Source organism: Trachemys scripta, chromosome 7 (genome assembly GCF_013100865.1).
Source record: "Trachemys scripta elegans isolate TJP31775 chromosome 7, CAS_Tse_1.0, whole genome shotgun sequence".
Classification (NCBI taxonomy): Eukaryota; Metazoa; Chordata; order Testudines; family Emydidae; genus Trachemys; species Trachemys scripta.
Genome location: NC_048304.1, coordinates 37,876,433 through 37,890,380, shown reverse-complemented (window position 1 = coordinate 37,890,380; position 13,948 = coordinate 37,876,433). Strand labels below are relative to the sequence as shown.

At 41.2% G+C, this 13,948-nt stretch overlaps 1 protein-coding gene across 1 annotated transcript in view; it reads left to right on the top strand.

Moving 5' to 3' along the window:
• Positions 1–13,948, top strand: part of SYN2 (synapsin II) — a 424,624-nt gene that overhangs the window by 223,707 nt on the left and 186,969 nt on the right. The window contains exons 2-3 of the mRNA XM_034775492.1: positions 1,345–1,402; positions 5,180–5,271. Of these exons, the coding sequence (XP_034631383.1) occupies positions 1,345–1,402; positions 5,180–5,271 (150 nt within the window). The remainder of the gene's footprint in view (positions 1–1,344; positions 1,403–5,179; positions 5,272–13,948) is intronic.

The window sequence follows — 13,948 nt, the reverse complement described above, 5'->3', positions numbered from 1 at the left end:
GATTTTAGTGTAATAACTATTGTGGCAGATGTCAGTTATACATTGTGTCCCAAGTTCTTTTTCTTATTGTGAAAGCAAGTTTTGACTCTTGGGAAGACATTCTGTGGTGGTGTGGCGGATTATGTAATAGTTTTGTGCAGGGATAGCTTGAAGAGAGAGGGGACTGCTTGAGCAGCAGAAGAGTTTGATCTCTGTTTAGAGTCAATTCTTGAGGCAGAGTTGTTCCTTGAGAATCAGGAGATTGGTGTTGAACTGCGATGCCTATAAGAAGTCATTGCTATTTGACCATCTCATTTCAGGACTTGTATATATGTATAAATAAAGCAAATTACATTTGGAATATACCCAGACTCAGCCTTTCTGATTTCTCCTATACTAGAAACTAACCTGCAAAGCCCTAGACAACTGCTCCCACTCAGCAGAGGAGCAACACTGGTGTCAAACAAGAGACTTATGTAGGAAGAAGGAGGAACAGTACTATAGTGTTGGTATATGCCTTTGGTTTTCTTACTTTAAGAGCTATGAAATGCTACTTGGAATCCAAGGCTTAAAATTTTTGAAATAAAATGAATGCGTCGTAATAAAATGACTGTTTAGGATGCCAATTTGAAGTAAAATCCTCCTCCAAAAATATCTGCTAAAAAAACCCCAAAGCTAAGTAATACAACAAATACAGAGGAACACATTGTCAGATGTGTTGGTCCTGTTTTGTCTCTTGTGGAATATAAATATATTTGAGTAGGTTGACATGATAGTGTTGTAAATTGGTCACCCAGATATTCATTGAGTGCCGCATCTAGGGTCATCACCGAAAGTTCATTTAAAAGGCAGATGACAACTCTTTGACCTCTTTGACTGCTGTGCCTTTGACCTTTTGAGCAAGATTTTGCAGAGTTTGTCCTAGAATAGGTTTCTGAGTAAACTGAGAACATATAGATTGACATGATTCATTGTAGGGCCCTTGTTTGCATAAAAGTAAATGGGATTTTGCCACTGTTTTTAATGGAAGCAGGATCACATCTTGTCATAAGTAACCATTTTATTATAATATATATAGATTAAAGTGTGTTATAACAACAACATTTGTGATACCTCTTGTGGTGGAAGCATACTGATTTTTCTGAGTACCATAATTGGACCAAAGAGAAGAGATGGCTAGTTAGAGGATATGGGTATGTAAAATAGACCAACATGTAATAATCAATTATGTATATATATTTATAATATACAGAAAATCATATGAAAACTAAACCTGGCTACTGATTATTGTTACATGTCCTTTCTGAAGTACACTAATGTGCATGTATTACTGTACATAACTTAGTGACATTTTTCTTTTTTCAGGGTCAAGTGCTTTCGTGGGAAAAAGGTCCATGGGGAGTATGATATCAAAGTTGAACAGGTAACTAAACTATTTACTCTAGATGTTATAAATATTTATTTATCATTTTCTATATAGTCCCTTGAAAATTCAGAGAGTGTAAGTGATGTTAAATAGCATGTGAATTTGCTAGCTCTTCTTTTATGGAATTTCTTAAGCAATGCCAAAAGCTTCGTGAAAATTTTGCTACTGTGAAATTTTGTTGTGAGTTATGAATGTGGCAAAATCAAACATATTTAATTGGGAGGGGTACTTTTGAGGGGGGATCTTAAGTGCCCACCCCCATTAACTGTTTTTTCTAATGTGGTGGTGCCATGGCACATTATAGTCCAATGTCATGATTCTGGTCCCTTCACTGCTGTGCCTGATTATCCCAACCCTTGCTATGGCCCTGGGATGCAGCCTCAGGAGACTGCAATAAAAGTTTCAAGTATTCATTTTCATTTTATTGCAGCTCTTACTAGAGTATCCTCATAGCTTTGCATAGTGGTAAAAATATGAAATGATCAAAGAGGTTAGCTACGGACAACTGATTTCCCAAAGGATGAGTAGGACTGAATGTTGGCTTTTTCTGGTTCACTCTATTGCCTTCTTAATTTTAAAATGTATAGGTACCCCAATTGCAGTTTTAGCACTTCTAAAACATGGGATAAAGCCATATATATCTGGAGTGCCTTAGAAGATTTATACAGATTTCACTAGAATTGGATTTCTGAAAAGGGCAATAAACACGTTCTTTGGGTGCTTTCAGTGACTGTTTATAAAAGGGAATGTAGCCAGGAATATTTTCCGTATTTTTTTTTTCACTTAAAAGGGATTGTTTTGTCTCTGGAATCTTTGAATAAGGCCCTGAGAGAACAAAACATCATGAGCCAGGTTCTCAGCTAATGTAAATCCAACGTAGCTCCACTGAATTGAATGTAACCATGTTGCTTTATGCCAGCTGAGAATCTGATCCACATTTGTAACTCAGAAGCATGGAAAGTCTTGTGGAGATCGGCAGGAGTGTTGTTGGGGTTAGGGGAAAGGGAGGCGTATTATCTGGACCTAAAATATAGTTCAGACATAGATCCAATCATGTAGTTCATGTCACACAAGCAGTACCCGTGTGGAGTAGGGTTGCCAACTTTCTGATTGCAGAAAACCAAACATCCTTGCTCCCCTCCACCCCCCACTCCCTCCATTGCCCACTCCCTCCTTCACTTGCTCTCACTCACCCTTGCTCACTTGCTCATTTTCACCGGACTGGGACAGGGGGTTGGGGTGTGGGAGAGGGTGAGGGCTCTGAATGGGGGTGCAGGCTCTGGGGTAGAGCTGGGGATGAGGTTTTGGGGTACATGAGGGGGCTCTGGGCTTGAGGGGTGAGGCTGCAGGATTCAAAGTGTGGGGGTGCTCCAGGCTGGGGCAGAGTGTTGGGGTGCGGGGGGTTGACAGGGGGTTGGCAGTGCCTGGCCAGTGGGAGCTGCGGAGCCAGCACTCTGGTTGGGGGGTAGTGTGCGGAGCCCCCTGGCTGCCCCTGCACTTAGGAGCTGTAGGGAGGACATGCTGCCGCTTCTGGGAGCCGTGCGGAGCCAGGGCAGGCAGGGAGCCTGTCTTAGCCCTGCTGCACTGCCAACCATACTTTTAACGGCCCAGTCAGCAGTGCTGATGGGAGTCGACAGGGTCCCTTTTCAACTGGGCGTTCCGGTCGAAAACTGGATTCCTGGCAACCCTACTGTGGAGACACATAGAAGTCATTTGGAGCACCACACGGGCTCAAGGATTCTCTTGGCACAGAGTCTGTTGCAGAATCGAGATCTGCTTTTTGTGGATGGGACAGTGAAAGTTTGAGCAGTTTTTTTTTATTTTTGTGGACCCTACTAATCCTATGGTAACAGAAGTTTCCGACTGTGCAATTAACCTGAGTCACTGATGTTATTTTAATATTTTATAGTTAGTAACTGCCAGCAGTGCATTATCAGCATGTTGGACTTCCTGAACATCATAATGCAGGTAGAGGGTTCAGACACTGAGCAAACAGCATATGTCCAGCAGAAATGCAGGACTTGGAAAGTGCAAGAAAACTGCAGACTTCTCCCTACCTTGGCACTGGAGTACACAAGTTCATGGAGCGCCCAGAGAAAATGTAGTCTAACAAAAAGGTAGATGGGGTACAGTCATCCATCCCCACCCTCACCGAGTCCTGAGCAGGGGGAATTCTCAGTGTCACATTTGCCTTACTACTTGCTGCATTTGTTACACACAGTTATACCCAGAAATTGGAGGGCATGTTGCACCTTACGGACAAGCTCCCATGAGATGAGAATCCCGCTCACCGTGGCTCTGAATATCAGAGCACTTTCCTGTACTGTTAAATCTTTTTCCTTCTTTCCAACATAGATGTCAAGAATTTGGCCCACTGTCCATTGGAGCACTTAGGCCCATTCGTTATATACAAAAATAAACCTGCAGCCTTTCTAGCACTTGTCAAATTTTTAATTCAGTGGCAAAACACAGATTAGGATACTGTGAGGAGGCAGGCCACTGGAATTGGTCTTTTTAACCTGATTAATGAATGGGAAAGATTAGAAGCCAATATCAAATTAAACATATTCTTAATTAATGTTGCTATAACAGCCTCAGTTCTTAGATGTATATTCATAACTTCTGACATTTCCATTGTACAGTGTGTATGTTATCAATTTCATTTAAAAACTATGTGCCAAGGGCTTCATCCAGCAAGGTCCAGAGCATTCTGGCCCCTCTCCATCAGAGCACTTAAGCGTGTGTTTAGATTCAGTGGGCTAGTCACATGCTTAAAGTTAAGCACATGCTCAAGTGCTTTGCTGGATTGGGTCAGATTAGTCAGCACTTTGCATGGCCAAGCTCTGAGGCTCATACAGGATTTACTCAGGCAAACTTCCATTGACTTCAATTTTCAGTGAGCCTTCTGGTGCTTTCTATATTGGTATCTGGGACAGCAAAGATGCCTTCATTTATCCAACCAAAAGACTATAACTGGGTGCATTTCAATTATTCTGCTGTGCGGTGTTATAGTAAAGAGCTTTGGGAGTCTATGTAGATGAAAGACTATACATAAATGAAAAACATCCTGTCCTTTTATTTCAAATAACTGAGGGATCACAGTGCCACTTTACTCACGAACAGCATGGAATTGAATTATTGTCCTTGTAAATGTCACATTTCTAGTGTGAGAAAATATCTCTCTAGCAGAAATTCTGCATTTGTGAATTTTGACTGTATAGTGCTGTGCGTAGGATACTTGATGTGGAACCTCTTTAGAAGAAAAATGAAATGCACATAATACAGAAAAAGTGTGTAAATGTAGGGACATTGATACACATGCTGTAAGCAGGTGCTCTGTTTACGGATGGTATTTGCCTCTAATTCACAGTTTGGTAATATGGTTTCTGGAAAACATAGGCTATAACTTTAAGTAGTCTCTCTATTCATTTTCCACTGGAATGCCACACAGAGCAAAAATAAATATCAAACCTTTGATACAGAGATGAAGAAGGAAATATGCTCATCCTATGTATGAGCCCCAAATAGGCCCTTACTATGGATATATTCATGCTTTAGCCCATTTTTTCTTTTAGTATGTTAGAATTATGGCAAACTTGTGGTGATGTGTATGTGCCAGACTTTTTTAGGTGAAAAGTATTTGTTTTCAATACTAGTTATGTTTCAGGCACAACATTGGCAATTAAACGCTAATGTTTAAAATAAAGAGAAGGAAGTTAGTTAAAATGTGGGTAAAATAAAAGCAGGTTGACTTATCTGGGTCTTTTTTCATAGGCACAATTTTCAGAGATCAACTTGATAGCCCATGCTGATGGCAGTTATGCTGTAGACATCCAAGCATTCCGTAATGGCACCAAAGTTGTCAGGTAAGTTTAAAAAAACAAAACAAAGAAACAAAAGAACACCTGAATAAAGCATAAGAAGGTGTAATCCTTGAAGGAAAGAATTAACTGTAATTCCTTAGTAAAATGCTCGAGTAAGAGGAGATTCCTTTCTCCGTAGCTGTACTTGCCCACACATGGTACCCCTGCTACAAGGAATCCTGATTCATGAGAAATGTCTCAAATTCACTGAGGTCAACATCAAGAAAGAAAGCAACCTGGCAATGTGACGAAATCTAGTTGTGACATCTGTGTGTGAGCAAGTATAACAGTGAGCTGACAAAGGATCTCTTCAGTAAATTATTACCATTTTTATGGGTGTGGCAACCTAATGGAATTGCCAGAATAGTGTAGAACTAGAACTACATAGCATTGAAAGCTTTAATTTGTTTTCAGTTTTCTTTAAACATTCCTTCTTGTCCCCATAGATCACTTATTAGATTTGTTGACACTATACTGCAGTGAATTCCATCTATTGTAATATGTGCATGTCAGTGTACCTGTATAAATATTTTCTTTCTGTTTTGAAGATGATTGAAACATCACTGATCAGTCACAAGTACATTATACACAAGTATATTATTGTGAATTTTTCCCTGTGGAGTTTAAATAGTGTCATAAAGGAAAAAAGGTTTTCCATACTGAAATCTAGTATAAACTCCCAACTTACCGCTGGAGCAAGCTTTTTCAATTGGAAGCCTTTTGGGGCTGGGACTGTGTCATCTTGTGTGTCTGAAAAGCTCTTATCCTGCCGCAGGAACTACTGCATTGAAAATATTAATGATTGTTTTACTATGTTTATCCTTTTTAATTTTATTAAAACATATAACTATGTTTCTACCTACATCCTTTGTCATAAATAAGTGAAAAATAATGCAACTCCTGTGGCAATCTTTTGGTTAACTATATCTCACCCTTTTTTGAAACTCCACTGTCTGAAGCCTATTAAATATTTGGACCAGTGTAGATCATTTAGAATCATAGAACCATAGGGTTAGAAGGGCCAGGGCCATCTAATCTAACCCTCTGCCAAAATGCAGGATTTGTTGTGTTTAAACCATCCAAGACAGATGGCTATCCAGTCTCTTTTTGAAAACCTCCAGTGAAGGAGCTTCCAAGACTTCCCTAGGCCGTCTGTTCTATTGTCCTACTGTGCTTACAGTTAGGAAGTTTTTTCTGAGATTGAATCTAAAACTGCTATCCTGTAGTTTGAACCCACTGCTTCTTCTCCTGTCATCTGTGTGTGGCAAGAGAGAACAATTTTTCTCCATCTTTTTTTATAGCAGCCTATAGGAATGCAAAGGTACACTGAAGAGTGTTCTTTAAATGTTCAGCTGACAAGAAACCTCGTTTAAGCCACTTTTTAGTGTATGGGTCGGATAACAGGATGTGCACCATATACCTTTTTTTGCCTAAGTCAACCTCTTAGAAGATAGACACAGGAAGAGCTCCACTTTCAGGGTGAAACAGTGGCCCATTGAAGTCAATGGCAAAAATTCCCATTGACTTCAATGGGGCGAGGATTTAACTTGTAATATATGCAATGAGATTTAATAGCAGTTTTTGATTTCTGAATATTCAGATGAGAAAACTTGTTTCGGTAGTGCTTGCTAGTGTGGTTCAAAGGGAACTTTTAGCACAGCTTTGCAGAGCAAAATGTCACTTTCTGGACAAAATCATATATTTTTATGTATTTTCCCAAGAGAGAAACTTTCCATTTTGTAAGGTTTACCAGGAAGATTTTTTTAAACGTGTAAAAGCTGCCTTTTGTTTTCACAAAAAAAGGGGGGAAATTCTGGAAAAAAAGGAAAAACATTTGTCACAAAACATTGAGATTTTGGGGTTTGGGAGGGTTTGTGCCAGTGGTGAGCATTGTGCACACACTTCTATATGTGTATGTGTATACAGTCATGTGTAGACTTTCTGTCCAGTATCAATTACAGAACTATAACTCACTCTCTTCGTTCTTATCAGAATGTACAAACATCTTGCATTCCTTCCTCTAAATCTCATGCACCAAAGTCTTCAACTGAGAGGATGTGGGGTGGAGGGGAAACTTAGGTCACTTCCATCTTGGATCAATTCAGAGAGCTTACATTTTAAAGGGGGCACTTCCTAGTCTTTTCCTTTGTCTAAGTGCACAGTACACTCTGAGATGATGTGTAATCCCTCAATGATTTTCCCCTTTTTGTAAGATAAAGGTGTCTCCCTTGCCCTGGCTGCTCTGCAAAAATAAAGGAGGAAGATCATTAATCCTTCAAGTGTTTTTACGCATACTGTGCCAGTAAATTGAATTTCCTTACACGACACACACTTCAGTGCACTTGACATTCCCCACTGAAACCTATATCACACGTTCTCAGAACTACCCTGTAAATACCCTAAGGATAACTTGATAAAAAGCAAGCATTAATTTACCAGTTTGTAGTCCAGTCTACAATGCCATTTCATCTAACTACTAATCTTTGTAATGTTGCTCAAGACAAATTATGCCGTATACTTGGAAAACAGTGCAAATGTCCAGCTGCGTTCAGGCTGGGAATATCGAATCTTCTTAAGAGATTTGAATGTGCAGTTGCCATTGATTTTTAGCAGGAATCAGGGGTTCAAATCCTTTAAATAGTTTTAAAAAATGAAGCCCTAGGATATTGCCTGCATTTATTATGGGCATGCTTTTGTAGCATAAAAAATGTAATTATAGCTGAGTACTTGATTTACTGTCAGCTTCATATAACTTTTTTCCTTTTTCTGATTGTAAAGCTAATAAACACCATCCAATTCACAGTATACTTTGATGCCCCACAACTCTCTGCACCCTGTTCCCTGGTATTATTATACTGCTCACCATAGATTAATTGCTTCAAGCTAGTCACTGATTTTTCTAGACATAAAATTTAGTTTGGTTGGGAATCTGTCGCTAGCCTGTCACAGGAACTTAGTCTAAGGAATATTATGATTCTAAACTGAATATTATGATTCTAAGTCTTCTGCTTCCCTTCACCTCCAGCATTGCCAGTATCTAAATTTCAAGGTTTCAGTTGCTTAATTTACTAAAGCATAGTGATGAGTGGAAGATTTTTGTTGGGTTTAGTTTTGGATAAACATCCAGAAACTCAGATGCTTACCTGAACCATCAGAACTAGGAGCAGTCTAGGGATGTAAATACTGTTTAAAAAGTTAACTGCTTAAACAATTAAAAAATATTTCATTTAAATGGTTAACCAATTAAAAGGCTGGCCGGCGTGGCTGGGGCTGGGGCCAGTCCAGCCTGTGCACCAGGGGCTGGGGCCAATCCGGCAAGGGCCGGTGAGGCTGGGGCTGGGGCTGATCCAGCAGGGGCCGGCGCAGCTAGGGCTTATCCGGCTGGGACCAATCCGGCAGGGGCCGGTGCAGCTGGGGCTGATCCAGCAGGGGCCGGTGCTGGTGTGGCTGGGGCCACTGGGGTCGGCAGGCTGGCTGGCGGTTAACAGTTAAGGCGGGTTAACTGGTAAGAGTAATGCTTATTGGTTAACGTTTTACATCCCTAGAGCAGACCCAAACCAAAGCCAATGGACCTGAATACTTTGGGGTGTATGAAATCAGAATCCCCATCAATATCTGAATTATGCTAATAGACCTTATGCTGATAATGGACCAGGCCAAAACCCAGATTGAGATATCACCAATCCAGGGCCAGCCCACAACATTTTGGCACCTGAGGCAGGGAGCTCAAATGATGTCCTCATACCCCCTCGCTTGGGCCAAATCTTTGAAAGGTCTCAATTCTGCCTTCTTCCTGTTCTACTCCTCTCATGGTACTGCTCCGCTATCTACCCCAATAAAGGAGAACTAACAACTTAAAATGGCTTGTTCAAAAATTGTAAGTAACACTTAAACTTTCAACTGCAAATGTAACTTTTCTTGTCTGCATAGTAAACACTGGCATTTTTATCTGTTTGAATAATCAAAGTGGTGCTTTCCATGCCTTCTTGGTTGCAAAGATTTGAACTGCTTCCTGCTGAAGGTCCACAGTCTGGGCCAGCTCATGCTCTATTGAGATGGTTGCAAGGCCGACCAGCCTTTCCTGTGTCATTGTGGAGCGTAGATGTGTTTTTATTAACTTCAGCTTGGAGAAGCTGCGTTCTCCACTGGCAACTGTACAGGAAGTGTTAGAAGTATGCACAGAGCAACAAAAGCGTTTGGAAAGAGGGTGATCATCTTATTTGTGCACATATATTCCAGAACAGCCTTTGGAGTTGATCCTGCTGAAATGTATCTTGAAAGGCTTTCAGTTTATCACCTAAATCACTCGCATCAATATTGCGCATGTCATCATGTGTCAACACTGTCTCTAGTGCCCTGCATTGCTGGTGTAGGTCTTCTTCAGGTATAGCGAGGAGTTTTGGAATATTATACAACATCCCAAATATACTGCTGTGTTCCTTGAGCTGCATGAAACATTCTTCAACTGATTGTATTGCACAATTTAGCACCTGGTTAAAGAATTCAACTTGTTGTTTGGGGTTTCTTATGGGATTATCCCGTGCCTCGTAATCAAAATGTCGTCTTCTTCGGTGACTCTTGTATTCTTGAGTGGGTGGGAAAATAGCTTCAGTGTGAAGTTCCTCTGCCAACTTCTGTGCACTCTTCAGAACGTTTTGAAATCCCTCATCTGACCGGTAAGACCATAGGTATGACTTTGCTTTGTCCGGTTGTTCCATTGCTCCAGATATATCAAGGTCAACACCGGGGAGTCTCTTGCGTACAACATTTATTTCAAACAGTATGTCATGCCACAACACTAAGCCACACAGAAATTTGAAGTTATGTATGTTTCTGGTGATTCCATTTCCCTCTGCCACTGTTCTCCCACAAATAGTTCCTGTCATAGCATTATCCTCCATAATGGCAAGTATAGCATCATCTACCTTCCCAATTTGGTGTTTGATAGGCTTTATCGCCTCCACTCGACTTTCTCATCGTGTGACACTCAGTGGTTTCAGTGTCAGAGAGGATGTTCCCAGATGTTGCTTCAAAATTTGCCATCAATGAGTTGATGCAGAGAAAAATACATAGATGCTTTGAATTACATTAAAAAATTCAGCAGCCTCACTAGAAGCAGATGCTGCATCACTGACTACCTAGTTCAATGAATGAGAACTGCATGGGAGAAAAAAAACTCAAGTGTTTAACTCTTGGATCCGTGTCTGCACTCCTCTGTTCTTGCCTCTCATGTGGGTACCATTATCGTAGCCCTGACCTCTCATGTCAGCTATCGCAATTCCCATATCTTCCAGCTTTTTAAGAAGCACATTTGTCATACCATCTCCTGTAGTATCATCAATGTCAATAAATTCTAGAAAATGCTCTCTGACAGTCACCATTGCAGGGACATTTTCACTAGGTTCTGTAGTTGTTACAAAACGCACCATTAAAGTCATTTGTTCCATATGGCTGATGTCAGGTGTGCAGACCAGAATAATAGAGTAATATCTTGCTGACTTCAGATCTGCCACAATCTTCTGTTTGACTTTTGTTGCTAGTAACGGTATGATCTCATTTTGAATTGTTTTTCCAAGGTAGTGGTGTGTGTACATTTCTTGGGTGGTGACTCTTCTTAGATGCTCCTGGAGTACAGCATCGAACTCAGCCATCAGCTCCACAATTTTAAGGAAGTTTCCATTGTTTGGCACATATAGCTGATCTGAAGTGCCACGCAGTGCTAGGTTTTGGGTAGCAAGCATTCTCACAATGGCAAGGATCCTTTTCAGAACATATTGCCAGTAAAGAGACTGTGATGCAATCTTCTCTTGATGCTGTTCATCTATGGTGGCCTTTAACCTTAGTCTCCTCTCAAGCTCTTTCCACTTATGGAATGCTCTCTGGTGATTTGCTGCCTTCTCATGGCATGCCAGATTTCTAGCCAGATTTTTCCAGCCCTTTGTTCCTGTAGAACCCAATGTGGCTGGAACATTAGACTGGAAGAGTTTGCAACAAAAACAGTATGCAGCATTTTGGGTTTTTGAATACATAAGTCATAGCCTCTCTACTTTGTCACCATTGGGGATTTCACGCCAGTAATACATTGGATGGAAACTTCTATTTTCATTGCCTTTGGGGAACATGAAGTTTTTCACTCGCTGTGGCCTGTGCAGTACAAGGAAGTCCCTCAGGCTACTTTTCAAGTGGGTCCACAGTCCTGGATCATCTAGACTTCAGGAACTAAATTCAGCAGCAGCTGTTTCTTGCGCCTCCACCACACTCTTCTCTGATCTACACTTTTCTTCAGGAATGTGCATGGTTACATCCATTTGAGATGGAGATATGGATGCTGCAGTAGCTGCCAGGTCACCTGCACTCTGACTAACTGGAAGATCAGGCATCTCCTCACCACTCACATCCTCACTTGGGCCAGAAGGCTCACTGTGAACATTTGTGTCTCTGTATCTCAGGAGAGCTCCTTCCTGCTTAGATAGAAAAGCTTCCTTTGCTTTCTTCCTTTTTCTGAATGCTGCCCCAGAGGGGCATTTTCTTCTTTCACTCATGACTGCTGTTCTGTGCCAGCTATAGTGGCTCTCAACACTCAATTGAAGGGGACAAATAATCAGGCTGGTAGCAGGGCCTGAGTGAGGGAAGATATCAGCGTCTTAAGGGCCTAACTGGCTCCAGCTACTTCAGTTGACTGCCTGTTCTCCTCAAGTGGTTCAGGGAAGCAGCAGGAAACAGGAAGCTCCTTGAGAAGCTGGTGTTAATCAGTCCAGGCTCCTGGGGGTGCTAGAGACGTACATAAGAGGCTCGTCCTCCTCTCTCTCTCTCCCTGCAGCTCCTGCTGCTTTCTCTTATTCCCTCTCACCTTTTCTCCTGCCTGCCTGTTATGTCTCTTGTGCTCCCCTTCCTCCAGCACAGCACTCCACCATCTCTGTGCATCTAGAGCAGAGAGAATACATATGCACCAGCAGCAGACACAATTTTCTACACTCTGGGTCCTAGTGGCGCCTCCCCACCGTCTGGCACCTGAGGCAGCCACCTCAGTTCACCTCATGGTCAGGCCAGCCCTGCACCAATCTCTAAAAGACCTGGTTCCAGATTCCACCATTGCAGCTTCCAGCCATCTCTAATCCAAACCTTTTGAATTCTTCCTCAAAATCAGGCTGAAAATTTGCTGAGAATAGACAAGTTTAGTTCTGTTTCCATCGCCAGCTGGAAATCACATATGAGCAGGCAGCCTCACGGTGTTTCGTTACTTCTTGTCCTAGCTGGGAAATGGAAGCGGAGAGACCTCACTGGGATATTTCCAAATCTGACAGGTTTGGTTCTAGTCTGGTTCTTAACATCTAGTTTTTGTTTTTATTTTTGCACACTTCTCCTAAAGGCTTAGTTTTCAGTAACTTATGCTCCAACAGTGTCTGACTGCACATGCTGTGCGTCCCTGAATTGTATATTCTTCTCAGTCTTTTTTTTTCATGGAAACTATTAAAAGGGGATCGCGGCACTTGATTATTTTCATGACATGGCAAAGCTGTCTATAGTCTCCTGTTCACCGGAGTCAATGTAAGGGATAATGCAAAGGGATGGCTGCATTGTATGAAGTGTCATCTGGGAACATTGTTCCTCATTGCTCCACTCTCTGGTGTTGTGAGGAGCCCATAACACCTGACTGGAGAGCCAGGTCTATTCCTGACCATGGACCTCTGCCTCCTGCTCTGCATGTATCACAGGAGCAGAATTCTTGCTCAGGTGTTCCTCGGGCTGTACAAGGAGCACCTAAGGCAAGCACTTGGCTCCCGCTCATGTGCTGAGTGGGAGTGCTAATCTGATCTGTGCAGCATGGTTTCAGGCGCATGGAGAGAAGATCTTTCAGCACTCCACTGAAGCCCTTCCCAGAGGGACAGAACCAACTCTGATCTCATTTACACTGCTTAGTGTTGAAGTCAGCGGAGTTACTTTGGGGTTACATCTGTCTAAATGAGAACAGAATCTGACACACTGTATTTAATCTGCTTTGGAATTTGATGACTCTTTCTCAGCCTAAAGGGTGCAGGGGTAAGAAAGAAACCTTTAGTTATGATAAAACTAAGTTTGTGTGGTCAGACTTGTTTTCCAAATTATAAAAATATTTTCTGGCATCATTTACCAGTTTTTCGTGGTGTTAAGTTCTTCCTGTTAGGATATTTGACAAACATTAGTTGTTTTATTTAAAGCTATTTCAATATTTGTACAGGCTTACATTTAATGTTGCCCAAACTTCCTGCTTTTTAAAGACAGCTGATTCATGATAAATTAGGCCCCCATTGTACTAAAATGGACTTATCATTAGCAATTAAGTTCAGTTAAAAGGAATAAAGCAAACACATTAAAGTATCTAATTCTGCTCGACTGAAGTGACAGTGATTTATATAAAATACACCTTGAAATTATTTAGCAATACAGCCCACATGTTTTCAAAGTTAAACATTAGGACATTGGTTAGGAATTTTATGAGGGGAAAAAAGCTGTGAATTACTTTAACTTTTAAAGTTTTTATAAAACAATGCATTTCTGAGATACAAAGGGTAAAAAACTGAAGCTAGAATACTGCAAATACAACATGTGTGTGTATATATAATGCACGTGGTATATAGTATATCATATATTAGCGTGAAGTGTTGATGTACTGCTTTGCATCTGAAAGGAGTATCTAGCA